Below are 16,016 nucleotides of genomic sequence, written 5' to 3' on the forward strand. Positions count from 1 at the left end.
GGGCTGTGGGGTGGGACAGCATCATTTTTGGGCACTTGGAGGGGCTGGTGATGCTTCCCAAGTCCCTGCTACCCCTATCCATTCTGTCATGGCTTGGGGTGCAGCCCCAGGGCTGAGCCTTGGGAAGGGCTCCTGCACACCGTGATCCCAGACCTGCAGTCCCAGGGCTGTGTCCTTGGGAAGGGCTCCTGCACACCGTGATCCCAGAGCTGCAGCCCCAGGGCTGTGTCCTTGGGAAGGGCTCCTGCACACCGTGATCCCAGACCTGCAGCCCCAGGGCTGAGCCTTGGGAAGGGCTCCTGCACACCGTGATCCCAGACCTGCAGCCCCAGGGCTGTGTCCTTGGGAAGGGCTCCTGCACACCGTGATCCCAGACCTGCAGCCCCAGGGCTGAGCCTTGGAAGGGCTCCTGCACACCGTGATCCCAGACCTGCAGCCCCAGGGCTGTGTCCTTGGGAAGGGCTCCTGCACACCATGATCCCAGACCTGCAGTCCCAGGGCTGTGTCCTTGGGAAGGGCTCCTACACACCGTGATCCCAGACCTGCAGCCCCAGGGCTGTGTCCTTGGGAAGGGCTCCTGCACACCGTGATCCCAGACCTGCAGCCCCAGGGCTGTGTCCTTGGGAAGGGCTCCTGCACACCGTGATCCCAGACCTGCAGCCCCAGGGCTGAGCCTTGGGAAGGGCTCCTGCACACCGTGATCCCAGACCTGCAGCCCCAGGGCTGAGCCTTGGGAAGGGCTCCTGCACACCATGATCCCAGACCTGCAGTCCCAGGGCCACCCCACTACCGTGTCCTTGGGAAGGGCTCCTGCACACCCACGGTCCCAGACCTGCAGCCCAGTGAGGATGAGTGCTGAGGACTGTCACAGAGATGGTGGGTGCTACAGCCAGGGAGAGCATGGCATAAGGTGTCCCCAGTGCACCAGGGGTGCTGGTGCTGGTGCTGAGCCAAGGAACAGCAGCAAGCAGCAGGACCACAGAGGTGGAGTGGCCAAGAGCCCGCCCAGGGGCTGCCATGCATTAATGCATCCAAATAAGCAAAAAAGTCAGAGGAAGGAGAGGTATCTGTAAATTTGGGCACACTTTTGTGATTTATTGCATGATCTAATGGCAGAAAAAAGACTGTGATCAGCAAGAAAAATCATTGCAGATTTTTCTGTGTGTCTCTACAGCAGATTCCACATTCACTTCCGAAGCAAAACTCTCCTTTACGTGTTTCAGTCTGAAGAATTTTTTGTGGGTGAAAACAAAGCCTTATGCAATCTGTTGTGAATTAGTATTAACTTTGAGATCATCAAACAGATGTAGTAAAGGGAGATTTAGTGGTAATATTTCATTCACCTTTAAAGCTTTTTTTTTGTATTTTCTGGGTTGAGCAGTTTTAGTTTCTAGCGTTAGGAGTATTTGAATCATTGTAGCGCGGTTTTCCCCTGTGAAGTAGGGGATTTTGACAGTGAAGAAGAGAAACTTTGTTGGTTTGCCCTCAGGAAGGACATGCCTAGTGATTAACAGGAGTTAATTCGCTGGTAATTTTGCTCTCTGAACTGTCAGCCATTCTGTGTCTGTGCAGCATGGCACTCGCAGTGCTGATTGCCAGGGCAGAGCTTCGAATTACAAATACTTTTCCTTTATGAATTCATTTCCTTAACAGACTTCTGAGTAATAAATAATGCACTCAAATATGTCAGTGTTTTTATGACTTGGATATGTCCATTTTTCACTTGTAATGATCAGGCCCCAAAAGGCTTGATTTTCTCTCAGGTATATCCATGACTTGCTCCTGCCGAAGGGCACAGATGCAAACCTGTCCCATCCATAATCCCTGTGGGAACCCTGGAGCCAAGAGCGGCATTCCCCAGGACCCCAGAGGATCCCACCTTCCACTTTGGGCATGGTTCCTTGTCCTGGATGCTGCTGGGGGGGACAGATCCTGTGGGTGCTGGAATCCTGGTGGTGGCAGCCGCTCTGTGTGTGTTCGCACATTGTTAAATCACATTACGAACATGTTGGTTAATGCGTTTTCAATGCCTGGGTGCTGGTTGTTGGCATTTGTGAGTGTGAAAAATGAAAATACTTCGAGGTGTTGTTTAGGTGAGAGCAGGTGGTGTGAGCTCTAGTGGTTGGATGGAAAGCAGCAGTCAGCAGGTGTTGTGCTCCAGAGCAGCTGAGTGACGTACCTGGTATCCAGATCCTGCATCACGAGCTTCGGCCAAAATTACTGACTTTTTCAGTAAATGGTTAGACATGACATTTTGGGTAGTATAATTTTAATTCATAGACATCCACATTCTAACAGAAATGAATAGTACAATCAAAATTGGATAAATTTTTGCTGTCTGTCACTCACAATGTTTTTCTGTTTGTAAGACGTGTGGATGCCTCAGATTCAGATTGTGGGATTGGGATGGGGCAGTTGGCATTAAAAAGTCCCCAAACACACAGAATTAATTTGCACACAGGTTGTAATGTTTACTGTAGAAGTCCAGGCAGGGTGCGCACCTGCACTGACATGACTCCTCCGACTCCTCCTTGCACCACAGAAGTGGCTGCCGTGTCGGCACAGCTGTGTGTGCGCAGCCAGAGCCGTCAGCGGTGTCAGCACGCAGAATTCTTAAACAGCTGGAGCTACATCCCCACTCCTTTAGCTTATTGCCCTTTTATTTCCTTCTTGGTTTGTTTCCTTTTGCTCCTACCAGCCCAAAGGCTGCGTGTGAGAAGGTTATGGCGTGACAGTCTATAATTCAGTGTGTCCTCCTGATTTATTGCACATTACTGAACCGTGTTTGGAAATAGAGTTGCTCGGCTGATGGTCTGGGTGGCTGAGGTGATGCTCAGTCATCAACACTGCATGCAGCAGTCAGGATGCAGGGCTGGAGACACAGACCTGGAGAATTTGCAAGGAGGAAAAGTATATTCTGTGCTTTAACTCACCGTTCCAGGCTCTCCACAGCCCTTGGAAGCTCTGGACTTGGGCATGAGCACAGGCAAGATAACCTCGATGGCTGGAACTGGAACCTTTGGAGATCCTCCTGCCTCTGGAGAAGTCAAATCCCCATCTGAATTTATACCCTGGGGGACAGGACAAGAGGGTGGTGTCAGATAAAGTCCTCTCAGGAGCTGGGCACGTGCTGATTTTCAGATGAGGCAGATTTGGTGCCCAGTGGGTAAATAGCTTTCTGTTACCAAGGGCAGCAATAGTTTCTCTGCTTTAGTACATCAAAATCTGTTAGCAGTTTCAGTAAGTAAAATATTCAACATTTTGAATATATTACAGAAAGATATTCATATAAATTAAATATAATTAATTTTATCTCTGTTTTCCAGGAGAAGTCGATGTGGACTGGTCAATCTCTCACAAAGACTTAGAGGTAACACGGACAACCACATTCTTCTGTAATTCTTTGTTTTAACACTCATTTACAAGTAAAGCAAGATAAATGGGATTGAAAACCCATCTGCAGTGTTTGTGTGGGACCATAAGCTGTGTCCTCCCATGGGAGGAAGAAGTTCCTGAACTGGGGCCAGCACAGAGAGAGAAAGGGACAGGGATGACAGGAGACTGAAGAGAAAAGGTATTTTTGTACCTCTCCCATTCACTCATCCAAAATTTCATTTGTTTTTTTAAAACCTGCGATGTTTACTGGGCAATGAGGGTTGAAGATAGGATTTCCAATTCTTTCTGCCTACACAGAAAGTATGTGTGAGGTCACTGGGAGAAAGACAGTTATTTCCATCTTCTCTTTTTTTTTTCCTTCTTTTTTTCCTTTTTAAATCTTTCTTTACAATTGCAAATTGTAGATTTGGTCCAGACTTGTATTGCAGTGTACTTTGTCCAAGCAGCTTCCCTTAATGTGTGCAGGAAACATGTAAATTGCATTTGCTATTAATGTTAGTTATATTTGTATTCTAGGGAAAATTCCAGTTGGTCATGACATAGCACAGTGAGTAAAAGTGTCTTGGCTAATTGAGGGAAAGCAAAACTTTGTAACTGCAATTTCAAACAGCAAAAAAAGAATGTCCTGAAATGGAAGTTTGAACAACAACCTTTTTCCAGACAATGCAGGTTTCTCTGCAGTGGAATAATCCATTCCAAACCTGTGTGTGTAAATTGTACTTGTGAAATAGTAGGTTTCTGACTGATCACTGCCAGCAGTGACCTTTACAGTTCTCATTTCTAACAAACACCAAAGCACAGAATCTCAGGAGGTAAATGCATTTCTCTCCCCATGTCTTGCAGGCACAGATCTCCAACTATGCCAGGACGAGGCACAGCAGCGTCAGGTACTACACAGCTGACAAAAACGTGACCTGCAGGAACTGTGACAGACCAGGACATCTGTCCAAGAACTGTCCCACTCCAAAAGTAAGTGCAACACTTAAATCACTCGTAGATGCAGCTGGTTTTCCTCATCCCCCCTGTACTTGCCATTAGAATTATTGCTTCAGTGGCTTATCCTTTCTTTGAAGGGTTGCTCTGAGTCACAGGATACCTTGCACAAAGTCACAGTCAATTTACTGTATGAAATTATCCCTCTCTTTGGGGAGGTCATTTCTTTTATTGTTTTTATAAAAGAAAAGTATTGAGAATCATATTGTATAGAATCATAGAGAATGGTTTGGAGGAGACATTAAAGTTTATCTCATTCAAGCCCTCTACCATGGGCAGGGACGCCTTTCATTAGACCCTCTGGCTGTAAACTGAACATAAAAAGAGTGAAATGCAATACAGAAACATCTTACTTTCATATTGTAAAAACTGTTTGAAGATGTAAAATATTTTTCAATTGCATTTTCAACTAGGAGAACTCCAAGGAATCAAAAAAACAGCCTTAGTAAATTAATGAAAGTGGATAGCTGTATAATGAATCATGATATGAATAATGTTAAAAATCATAGACAAGACAAAACTGGAGCTAATTTTAAGCAGCTCAGATAGATGCCAAATATGCAGAAGGTTTGTCCTGGTGTAAGAGGTTTAAAAGTCAGTCTCTACACTGTGGAGAAATAAAGGCAGTCAAGTAGGAGCCTCGATTTACCAGGCCCCACAGCAGAGTCTGTAAGACCATCAATCCCCAGGGCCACTGCCCACGAGGGGACACAGAGTGACCGTGTCCTGTTTGTCCTGGGTGGGAAATACACTCACTCACTGGGAGAATCGGATTTACAGAGATACAAGCTTGGCCTCAGATTAGTTTTCTGTGTGTTGTACCTGCTACTCCAAGTGCTGAGGTGTGTAAGTCACGTGGCTGAGCCCTGATGGCTCTGAGTGCCCACCCAGCCATTCCCTTGCAGAGCCTTGTGGTGGGGGGGGAGAACTGAAAGGATGACAGCCAGAAAGTCTCCTGGATTGAGGTAAAGACAGTGTAGTAAATGAAATAAAAAGAACAGTGATGCAAAACCCTCACAGATGGAGTCCCACCATTCCGCCAGCACTGCCAAGCCCACCACTAATCCATGTTTGCAGACACCACAACTGCCATCACTGTGTTCACTGAGCACAGACCACTGGCACAGGGCATTCCACAAGTGCTGCTAACACAAGGTCCAGATCAAGAAGGTCCAGGGAATCTGTGGAGTCACATCTTTGAGTTTTACTCCATACATGCTCTTTCAACACTTTGATTCCTTGGTGAAACATGTCTCTGCAAGTCCTAGAGCAGTGGGCACTTGCTTGAGGTGGTTTCTTAATTTCTTCCTTTGACTCTTTTTTTCTTCAATCTTTTGAAATGTTGTCACATGATTGTTTTTTTGTTTTTTCACAGAAAGTTCCCCCTTGTTGCCTGTGTGCAGGAAGAGACCACCTGCAGCACAGCTGCCCGGCACGTTTCTGCCTGAACTGCTGTTTGCCCGGGCACTATTTCAGGGAATGCCTGGAGAGAGCCTATTGGAACAAACACTGCAACCGCTGCGACATGAAGGGCCACTATGCTGATGTGAGTGTGAGCCGGGACACAGAGCTCAGTCAGCACTGGCTCTGTGCTGTTAAACACTGATTTAGCAGTCTCTTCATGTTTCTTTCATTTTACATGCTGTGTGTTTATATAAGTGTATAGAAATGTTGTGGTCAGTCTTTACTTAACACTATCAATGTTTTCATGGAGAATGGTTGAAAAAAATGCAGCCAGAGTGGTGTAAATACTCAGTCTTCAGTGTAGATGGGGTGGAGAAAAACACCCTGGTTTCTGTGGAGTGGAAGATCTGGGGAGGTTGGAATCAGTAGACCTGGTGTTTTGCAAACATGCCAGCAAGAGGTAAAGAGTAACTCTGATGCTCCAAGAGTTGCAGATACATGTTTTTATCCTATAATCAGATATTAATCAATTAAAATATTATTAGAGAGAAGTAGTTTGAAGGCTTTGGTTTTGATATGATCCACTTAAGTAAATCATAGAAGAAAATTAAAGGGAGGTTAAATATATTATTCTCTTGCTTGCTTTTACCTCATGTAATATTTTTATGGTTCTATATGTCCCAGAAATTCAGTCCTATACGTAACAGTCAACCCTTTCATGCTATTTTTTTTCTTAAATTAAAGGAAAAGAAGTGAGGATAAAAGACAAGCTGTGATAACATCAGCATACATTCACACTTCATTTTTTATCTAAAGATGAGACCTGTATGTTTGTCTTTCAAATACATGTGTGTGATTCCCCTAAACTCTGGGTTTTTTTAAATTCAGAAATACTTCAATCTCTTTCTAAAGTTCTCCCTCCTGCTTTTATTTCTTCTCTTTGGTCAAAGAGTGTGTTACAGGCTCAGCACAGACAGTGGCACGTGGGATGTGCAAAGGACACCCCACACATTTGGGCATTTGCTATTTCTTAGGATATTTCAATATTTAAATATTGGAAATTCAACTTTGATCTTCCTCTTCTAGCTGTACCTACAATACCTTTCAAGAACATGACTGTCAGAGAGACAAAACTGCAATCACAAGCATCTTTTCTTTGCCACCTTTTCTCTGTTACACTTTTTATGACATGAGTTCTCATGAACTGGTATTCTTTTCTGTAAAGAATCGTGAGTCCTGTATCATCTGAAAATTTAAATCCTGCCTGAGTTGTGCAAGTTATCAGGAATATCACAGCATGAATGTTTTCTGCTCATTTAGATCCACCTTTCATCAGAAAGGTTTGTCGTCAGAACTGAGGGCAGTTCTCGTGCGTTCCTGCATGAGTCTGCCTGTGTGTTGAGCGCTGGAGCCTCGGGACAGTATCTCACCTGCCCTGTCCTCAGAGAGAGGGATGGAATGGCAGGGCAAAGGCAAAGGCAAAGGAATCAAAAACAACAGTAAATCTGTCCTGTGAGGCCAACAGGTGATCGAGACACTAAGGGCAGGACGAGGCTGTGGCTGCTGGCTTAAAAGGGTTTTTTTGCATTTGGAATGTCCATAGTGGAAGAAACCACTTTTCCACACCAAAAGCTTTCTCTGGGAGGGGATCACAAGGGAAGCTGCCTGAAATTGAGGAGAATGTGGGGATTGCGAACCTGTGAGTGCCAGCCTGTTACCAAAACAGGGTAATATTGCCCAGAAGCTGCAGAGGAATGGGGAGGTGAAATGGCCCAGTTGGTGATGGCAGTGGGACACCTCGTGCTTGGTGTCTGCATGGTAGCTGAGTGGCAAATGCAAGGACAGTGTGTAGGAGGGGTCCCAGGGGCCCCTGGGGGTCCAGGCCTGCCAGCCACACACACTGAGCCAGCAGGCAGGAACCAAAGCAGCAGCAATGCTGAAGTGGGTGTATAAACGTGATATACATGGAGGAATTCAAGGCTGCCTTTGTAAAGGAAATCCCACTTCTTGGGGTTCTCTGAAATTCTTCAAAGTAGCAAGTTGACAAGCATGTACATGAACATGATCCAGTTGACATAGTCTACAGATTCCAAAAGATGTTTGACAAAGTTCCTGACCAAAAGCCTTTAAGGAAAGTGAACAGAAATGGAGTAAGAGGATAAAAGTGGGATATACTACTGTGACATGGCAAAGGGAAAACAATGGGGCATCAAGATTTGCTGAGAAGTCTGAATTAAGAGAGCCAGTGTTGTGAGCCAGCTGTGAAAAGCTGCCCTAGGACTGTAAGAATTGGAGGGAGAGCACAATAACGTGGCAGATGAACTAGAACAACAGTAAATGTAAAGTAAAATGCTGAGCAAAATAATCCCATCTTGGCATATGAAATTACAGGTTCTGAGCATTACTGTTCAGAACTCAGATTATAGTTATGAGATATGATCCTACAAAAATCAGTTTAACCTCCAGAAGCTGTTAAAAAAAACATTTAGTGAAATGTTAGGAATTATCAGGAAAGTAAGGGACACCTCAGGATGACTTTGGTCCCTCTCTTCTGCGTCCTTCAGCATAGCCACAACTCCTCAGCCTGGAAGGGAGGTGACAGAGGGAAGGGTATGTGAATTGCTTCAGAATCATCTGTGATGGGAGACAAGGGTCAGGAATCAGCTCTCATTGTTTCTTCCAGCACAGTGACAGTCAGTAGGAGCCAGGTTGGGAAGAGACAAGAGGAGGTAACTCTACAGTCAGCACCAGACCTGTGAGTCTCCTTACTGAGGGTTGCGTAGGTGCTCTGGTTCCAGAGGAAATGGGAGCTGTTTGTGGAAGAGAAATCACAGAATCCTACAATACCATGTTGAAAAGGGACCAAGATGGCCCAGCACTCTCTCCAGGCAAATCCTAAGAGTGTCCAATGCTGGGGAATCCACTGCTTCCCTAGAGAGATGATTGTTCTCATTGTGAAAAGTTTTCTGCTGTGTCCAGCTGGAATCTCCCCAGGAGTAACTTGTAGCCATCACCCCTTGTCTTTCCCATAAGACTCCTTGTGAAAAGGGTATCCCTATCTACTTGTCACCAAACTTATTATCAAATGCTTTGGATGCTCACAGGAAATCGTAATTTGTCTTTCCCAGCAAGTTCACTCTCTTTTACTGTGACACAGAAGATGCAGAACAGGCTCCTTTGCACAGTCTGTCTGAGTGACTCTCCACAAGCCCACTTTGTCCCAAAGTGAACATGAGGCAGCTGAAGGTGCTTCAGCTGCTTTGGTTAGAAAACATTCAAAGTTATTTAAAACATTTACAGAGTTGTACGTTTTTGAGCTGTTAGGTCAGTCTCTTTCCCTGTGATAGCACTGAGAATGGACAGAGTCCTCTTAGCTGGAGTTCTGCTGGAAGCAGCCTGGCCTTGTGTGGTTTCCTCAGGAGGGTCATTGCAGGGTCATTGGGCAGGCTGGGTGGCAGCTGGTGGATGTTGTGGGCCTCGTATTCCATGTACAGCCTCACCTGCCAGCAGCAGGATAGAGAGGAGGACTCCTTAAAAGAGGATGATGCAGCAGGGAGCAGACAGACAGGGCAGTGTGTCCATGTATACCTGGGCAAAACCAGCGTGTGGGTGCTCAGTGCCAGCAGCTGGCAGCCAGCAGTGCTCAGTGCCCATCAGCCACATGTGCCTGATGGTCCCATTCCCAGTGCCCTGAACATCCTGTCAGCAGTGCTCCTTTCTGGGAGCCAGCCGGATGTGTCGGTCAGGTCTTTTCTGTGTGTCCTGACACGTTTCCTGGCTGTGCAAGCCACCGTTGGCCTCTTCTCTCCTGGGAAATTATGCCTCTGTAGCTTCTGGAACCTGTGCCACTGCTCACCATGGGGACGTGGCTGATGTCCCTGTGGCCTTGTGGCCCATTCCCACTGATGTCACCTTGGACCCCCAGCCCACCCCTGGCCAGAGAACATGGGGTTTGCCCTTTCTGCTTTGTTCCCCAGCGCCATCCTCCCTCCTTCACTCTTCTGGCATGTCCATGTCCACCCAAGGGTGAGCACAAGTCCACGTTACCGACGGCAGAATGAACACCAGCAGTTCCCCAGCTCTGCCCGCCCGGCACCGCACTGGCGCTGGCGACCGTCTGTGCCAGCAGCGTGGGGAGAGGTCTCGACATCTGCTTGTGCAGGAGTGGTTTTGAAGGGAAGCATTGTGTGTTTCCGTGGCAGTTCCCATGTGGAGGTGATGAAAAGTGTGTGTTTTGGCAAATCTTTTGTTTTATTGTGGTGGCTTGCGGCGGGGCAGCTCCAAGCAGCCGCCGCCGCTTTGACAAAGCACCAGAGGATTCTGTTAAAAAGTTGTGTTTAGTAATTGTAGTCGTCGTGTCAGACCATAACTGACTCAGAGCTGAAGGATTTTTGCGAGATGAGTAGCTGTGCCAGCAGGGACCCAAGTCTCCTGGGCCAGCCGCGCTCTCATTAAGATTTGCCGCTAGCCGTGGCGGTGTTCGGCAAGTATGTGACGTGCATGCTGTTATTGTATGCTTGGCTTGTCAGCCTGCAGCTTTCTGACACTCACTTATGTCACTCTTTATTCAGAGACGAAGAAGCTTTTGATAATTTGACAAGACAAGCTCTTAAACGATCTAGGTCATGGCCTTCACTGTCTGTGATTGTGAACATATTTCCTGAAAGCCCTGTCACTCATCACAGCTACATTTTCTCCCGGGGAGCCGCGGGCCCGTCCCGGTCTCCTGTCAGCGCGTGCATTTTGGTTATTCATACGCCAAATACAGTAGTGGGTTCTGCTCCTCTGCTGCGTGGTGTTCCCGGCTAATCCGCGCCCCGCGGCGCCCACCGAGGGCCCGGCGCGAGGCAGGCGCCCGGTCGGGCAGCGGAAAGCAGGAAAGGCCGCTTAGTGCCGGTTTTGTGTTTGTGCATTGTTGTGGAAATATGAGAACTGGTGGCAAGGGCCTCGTCTATTGAGCACTCGAGTCCCAGTCTGCTGTCAGAGGCTGCCGGAGATTGAGTGTTTTATTTTCTTTGATGTTCACGTTTGAGAATAGGGAAGTGGGAATTAAACAACAGATGCATTAAGCTGTTGTTCTGATAAAACAATAATTAGCACCTGATAGAACTCAGTGTGGGTCAGAACGTGCAGCACCGGCCCTGGTTGGCGTGGTGGCACCAGCGCCGGGCTGGCAATGGGTACAGTCAGTCGCCCATCCATGGTCACTGGCCATGGCCCATGGTGACAGGGACACAGAGCTGTGGACACGGAGCCCCACACAGAGGGGTGGCAGGTGGGCAGAGGTGCCCTCGCCCGTGAGCCGTGGCCGCGCGGTGGCACCGGCACTGCCCTGCGAGGAGGCACCTTTGTGTGGTACAGCTACATGTAAGTAGGGTCAGACCGCTGGGGCAGGAAATAAATGCAATTTTATTTTAATGTACTTCATCACGCCGCCATAATAGCTGTGTACTGCAAGGGCTTTTCTTTAAATGAGGGCCGTTCACGGTTAAGTTCTTTTAAATAAATAAGGAAAATCACAGGTTTGGCAGCAGTTGTGTTTTGCTGTGCTCTCTTCCCTAGCAAACCCTCCCTGCTTCATTTGAGGAGCTGGTATTTGGTAGTAATTGGTAATTATACTTTTTTGTCATTCTGCAATAGACGCTGCAGACAATAACCCTGAGCTCATGAGAGGTGATGGGGCTCCTGGTTAGAGGCATTGCCTGTAAAAAGCCATTGTTTAATGGTCACCCTCATCGGCTTTTGTACCCGACTTGGTAATGGTGAGCAGTGTTACCCTGAGTCACCATCCTAATGAAGGGATGTGCTCAGCCAACCTTCCCTCACCACCTTCTCCTTCCTTGTCTCCCTTTGGTTTCCCTACACCCTTAAGGCATCCTTAGGGATAAACCGCCCCTCTGGACAGCACCACGGAGGTGGCAGGGCTGTGTCTCCTCCCTAGTTTTGGCAAGAGCTCTCCAACTATGGTTTCCACTCTGGGTTACAGATTTTCGCTCAAAATTATGTCAGTTGTGTCCAGAGCAAAAAAACATCCAACCAAATGATTATTCCAGGACAAAGTAATTTTTATTATTATGAGGATTATTAAATAGCTGTCGTGTGAGTAAAGGTCATTCCACAGAGTGGCATTTTGCCAGTATAGGACAACTCGTTGATTGCGATTTTTCGACCGTATTAGCCTGGGCACACTGTGGTAATCAGAAACTATCCAGAACTAATGTATAAATAACTGCCTGCTACTCCTGAGCAGGACCAGCACAGCTCTCAGGCTCAGCTGAAGCCTCTGCAGGGCTGAGGGAGACGCCAAGGGCTCTGGCACAGTGTGTGGTTCCAGGTTAGAGGGTGTTTTTGTGCTGCACCTCTGAACATTCTGTAAGTTCGGGAAGGAGCAAAATCCTTTTGTTTGTCCTCAAAGACAGCTCAAGTGTGTTCAAACCATCAGGTCCTCAGTGAAGAATGTGATGTCCTTCTCATGTTTCCTTTATAGAAACATTAATATAAAACTCAAATATTTACATGTCGTATTTGTGTAAGAGCAGAAATGTTGAACGATTACACAGAACATATTGTAGATTTTTCTGCAGAAAATTGTGTTACTGGTGGAATGAATAATAAATAATATAATTTCTGTCACATCAGGGAAAAACACACAGTTTGTGCCATAGGGGGACTGGTGAAAACTTGGATTTTATTTTGAAAAATACTGGGTAAAGCGTGGGGTCTTTTTAATTAACACACTTCATCAGAATAAAAGAAGACAAGAATTTAGGCGTGAGCGAAAAATTTATTCAAAATGTAAAGAAATGTTAATAGTACTCATTTGCAAGTAGTCATGAGGCTGCAGCGTTTGAAATTGCAGTTGCAGCATATTATGGAGAAGGCATGGAATAACTCATACTTCTTCTTAAAATACTGAAAATGGAGGTTGGTAAAGCAAATTGATAATTGTTTAAATGACTAAGGAGCTGTTCTAATAAGAGAGTAAATGCTCTAAACAAAAGTGAAAGCCTCCACTGCAGTAACTGTGCCGAAATGACAGAAAGTGACACTATTTCTGTGTCTGTGTGTGGCTCGGGGGTGTCAGAAATTTGGTACATTTTGTAAAAGCATTAAGAACTCCTGAGAGAGTGACCTCAGTGTCCACCAACACATTCTGATTTTGTTTAAAGATCCACATTTCCCTCTGCTGTCTCTCATGTGTCCCTCAGATCTATTGTGTCACTGCTGTGACTCTCAAAAACCTGCTCTGAAAATTTTTTTTACCAAAACTTAGGAGTTGATGTGAGAGTCTGGCAATTTAAAAAATAATAATAAAAACAAGGCAAGCAGGCTATTGTAAAAATAGAAACATTAAGGCAATCTGTTCTGGTTCTTGTTTACAACTCATCTGACAGGAGGTTGCTGAGTATTATTACATGTAACAATTATATTTTGATTAGGAAAGAGATATGTAGAAAAAAGATAAAATATTTCTGTTCCTACGTGAAAGGAAGGCACCTTGTGATTTAATTTCCAGAGCATTATGTAAATTTAAAATGTCAGAAAAGTAGAATTTAAATTTGCCCGTTTGTTTTGCAGCATTAATGCTTCCCACAGTCCCAGGCACTCTGCTCTCCCAAACTTCTGCCCCTCGGAGAAGGGCAGAGAGAAACTGTTACTGGCTTTCTGACAATGGCAGGGAGTGTGTTAAACCAGTGTAAAATTCAATTAAACTGTCTAGCCAGGTTTTTGAAGCTGAAATGCAGACCCTTTCAGTTAAGCTTCTTATTTTCCTGTGACCGACACCAGTGGATACTGTGTTATGCCAAAACCAACAGGCTGTAAAGCACCTTGTTTCATGCTCCTAGCTGATCAATATTTTTATTTTCCAGGCTTGCCCAGAAATATGGAGGCAGTATCACCTAACAGTAAGTAAAAACACCTTTTTTATTTTCTTCTACACCCAACCTATTTACTCCTCTGTGAACTGCTGACCATAAAATATAGACAAGCATCTTCTGTGAGAAGATAATAAACATCTGAAGAGTTTTTGAACTGAAGAAAGCAATGAAACACTGTCACTATTTTTTAAACATCTTTGAATTCTGATTTTGTTTTAGTACTGTAGTAATGAAATGAGTGCCTTGCCTGTCTCCTCTCAGTGACCACATTTACACGTAGAAAGAGGGTTAAATTTTAAGTTGGGATGCATAGCAGGAGCAATAATCCCATTTCAGATATCCCAGATGCTGGTAATTACTCACTCTGTGTGACAAAACTTTCCTCTTAAACGAGTAAAACCAATCTCGGAGTGGAACCCATAATTTTAGCAAATTAACTCATAAACTTTTGCAGATAATATATAATTGGTCGGGATACAGCTGTGACTGCTTCTTTGGCCTCCATTAGTTGATCCTTAGTCCCTGAAACAAAAAAATAAAACTTTGTGAACTGTACCAATGTATTACTTAAGGTTTTTCCTCATACGTAAAACAGAGATAAAAATAAAACAAAATGCTTATAAATTCTGCTAATATTGAAACTTAGTACGGTATTTAACCAGTTAAGTCAATATTCCGTAGATTGGTGTCACAGATCTTGAATATATTATTTTCTGAAATTCTCATACATAAAAAGACATTTAAAATCAGGGGTTTGTTGTTCTGTGATCCTTTGCTGTCGTCGCTCCCCAGATTGGCCTCGCATGTATTTCTCTGTTACAGATAATTAAGCCCCACTCTCTGCTCAGAACAAAGTAGAAAAGTTTCTCCATTACTTTTCTTTTTGGGTCTTTGGCTTTTTCTCCGGAGCAGTAGAATGGATGTGCTTTATAATTTGTGCCTCCACCTGTTCATGGCTGTGGAATGCTCTTTTTTTCTGCTTTTTGCTTCTAAATTCAACAAATAGGAGAAATCTGCACTTAAAATCTCCGGTTTGTGTTTTGTGCACAATGATTTTAACACAAAGATCTGCTCTGGAAATTCTTCACCCTTCCTGTGAATTTACTTTCAAACAGAATTGGCAAAGACTTTTTTTTATAAAAAAGGCATGGGCAAAAGGTGCATTCGCTGAATATTTTTGTTTGCTTTTTTTATAACTGGATAAAGGAAAAAGGTAAATGCTGTCTTTCATTATAATCCCTGAGGGTGCATGTAAAAACAATTTCTGAAATGTTTATGATACTTGGAACTTAATAATCTGATAGGTACGTTTGGCACAGCAACATCTTGTGTTCTGTTTTTTATGGAGATAGAATATTTAATATAATTTTAGTCTCAACTTCCATTGAAAATTCCTAAAAAAGTGAGTTGCCATCAACACTCAGAAAATACTTATTTCTGTAAAAAAAGTGTGGAGTAGCTTAAACCTGACCAAGTGGTTACCAGGCCAGAGATATCTTGAGATAGAAAATTATTTCTGTGGATTTTGTGAAAGTGTTCAGGGTTTACACTTAATGTAGTATAAAGCTAAAAAATTTAGTATAAAGCTCTTGTTAGAAAATGTAGTGATTACAAATACAAGTGTATTATTTAAAACACCCATTTGGAAATTCATAATGCATTTTAAGGGCATTTTAAAATGTGGTCAAATATGGGCACACAAAGATTAATTGGGATTGAGTCAGACCTCAGCTTCTGTTAAATATTTTTTTTAATTTGCAGTGAACTGCAGCTTATTTGCAAAAAATCCACTTTTCTCACATGTAGGAAATGCTTTGCACGCGTCCATTTTTTACATGGGAAGAGTTACATTAGCAGTGAGATTAAGGCTTGAATTTAAAAATTTGTATAGTAAAAGACATGCTTGATATTTACGATAAGTAAATTGAAAGAAACTCCTTTATCTGCATTGTTTAAAAGTATGAGTCCTTGCTTTCATCACTCTCTTTAAAAGTTCTCTTTTGACCCAAAGCAGAACAGAAGTAAATAATATTCTGGCAAGAATCAAAATTTCTGTGTTAGAATAATGTATATTTTATATATATCGTATATTTATAGCATTGTAACAAAAAGGCACGATTTTTACTCTCATGTGAGCATATTAGTATTTCACTTTGAAATTAGTTCACAATTTTCCTAGCTTAGAGTAAATATTTCTGTACAAACAGAATAACATCTTAAAGAAAAGCAGGAGAAGTTTAAAACGAAAGTGCTTTTGTGCTGTTGCCGCACGCAGAGTCTGCCCCGTCCTTGGGGACCATGGGGAGCTTTTCCTGCACTTCAGCCGTGGATACAACCACAGGA

The 16,016-nt window shown here is 44.3% G+C and overlaps 1 protein-coding gene across 3 annotated transcripts in view; it reads left to right on the top strand.

Annotated features, from left to right (window-relative positions):
* The window catches only part of ZCCHC7 (zinc finger CCHC-type containing 7), a 91,784-nt gene that overhangs the window by 57,338 nt on the left and 18,430 nt on the right, over nt 1-16,016 (top strand). For 2 of the 3 annotated variants that reach the window (XM_071580291.1, XM_071580294.1), the window contains exons 4-7: nt 3,327-3,370; nt 4,240-4,365; nt 5,765-5,935; nt 13,665-13,700. In XM_071580291.1, the coding sequence (XP_071436392.1) occupies nt 3,327-3,370; nt 4,240-4,365; nt 5,765-5,935; nt 13,665-13,700 (377 nt within the window). The remainder of the gene's footprint in view (nt 1-3,326; nt 3,371-4,239; nt 4,366-5,764; nt 5,936-13,664; nt 13,701-16,016) is intronic. The other variant, XM_071580292.1, reaches the window with a different exon arrangement.

The sequence above is a fragment of the Pithys albifrons genome, chromosome Z (genome assembly GCF_047495875.1).
Source record: "Pithys albifrons albifrons isolate INPA30051 chromosome Z, PitAlb_v1, whole genome shotgun sequence".
Classification (NCBI taxonomy): Eukaryota; Metazoa; Chordata; class Aves; order Passeriformes; family Thamnophilidae; genus Pithys; species Pithys albifrons.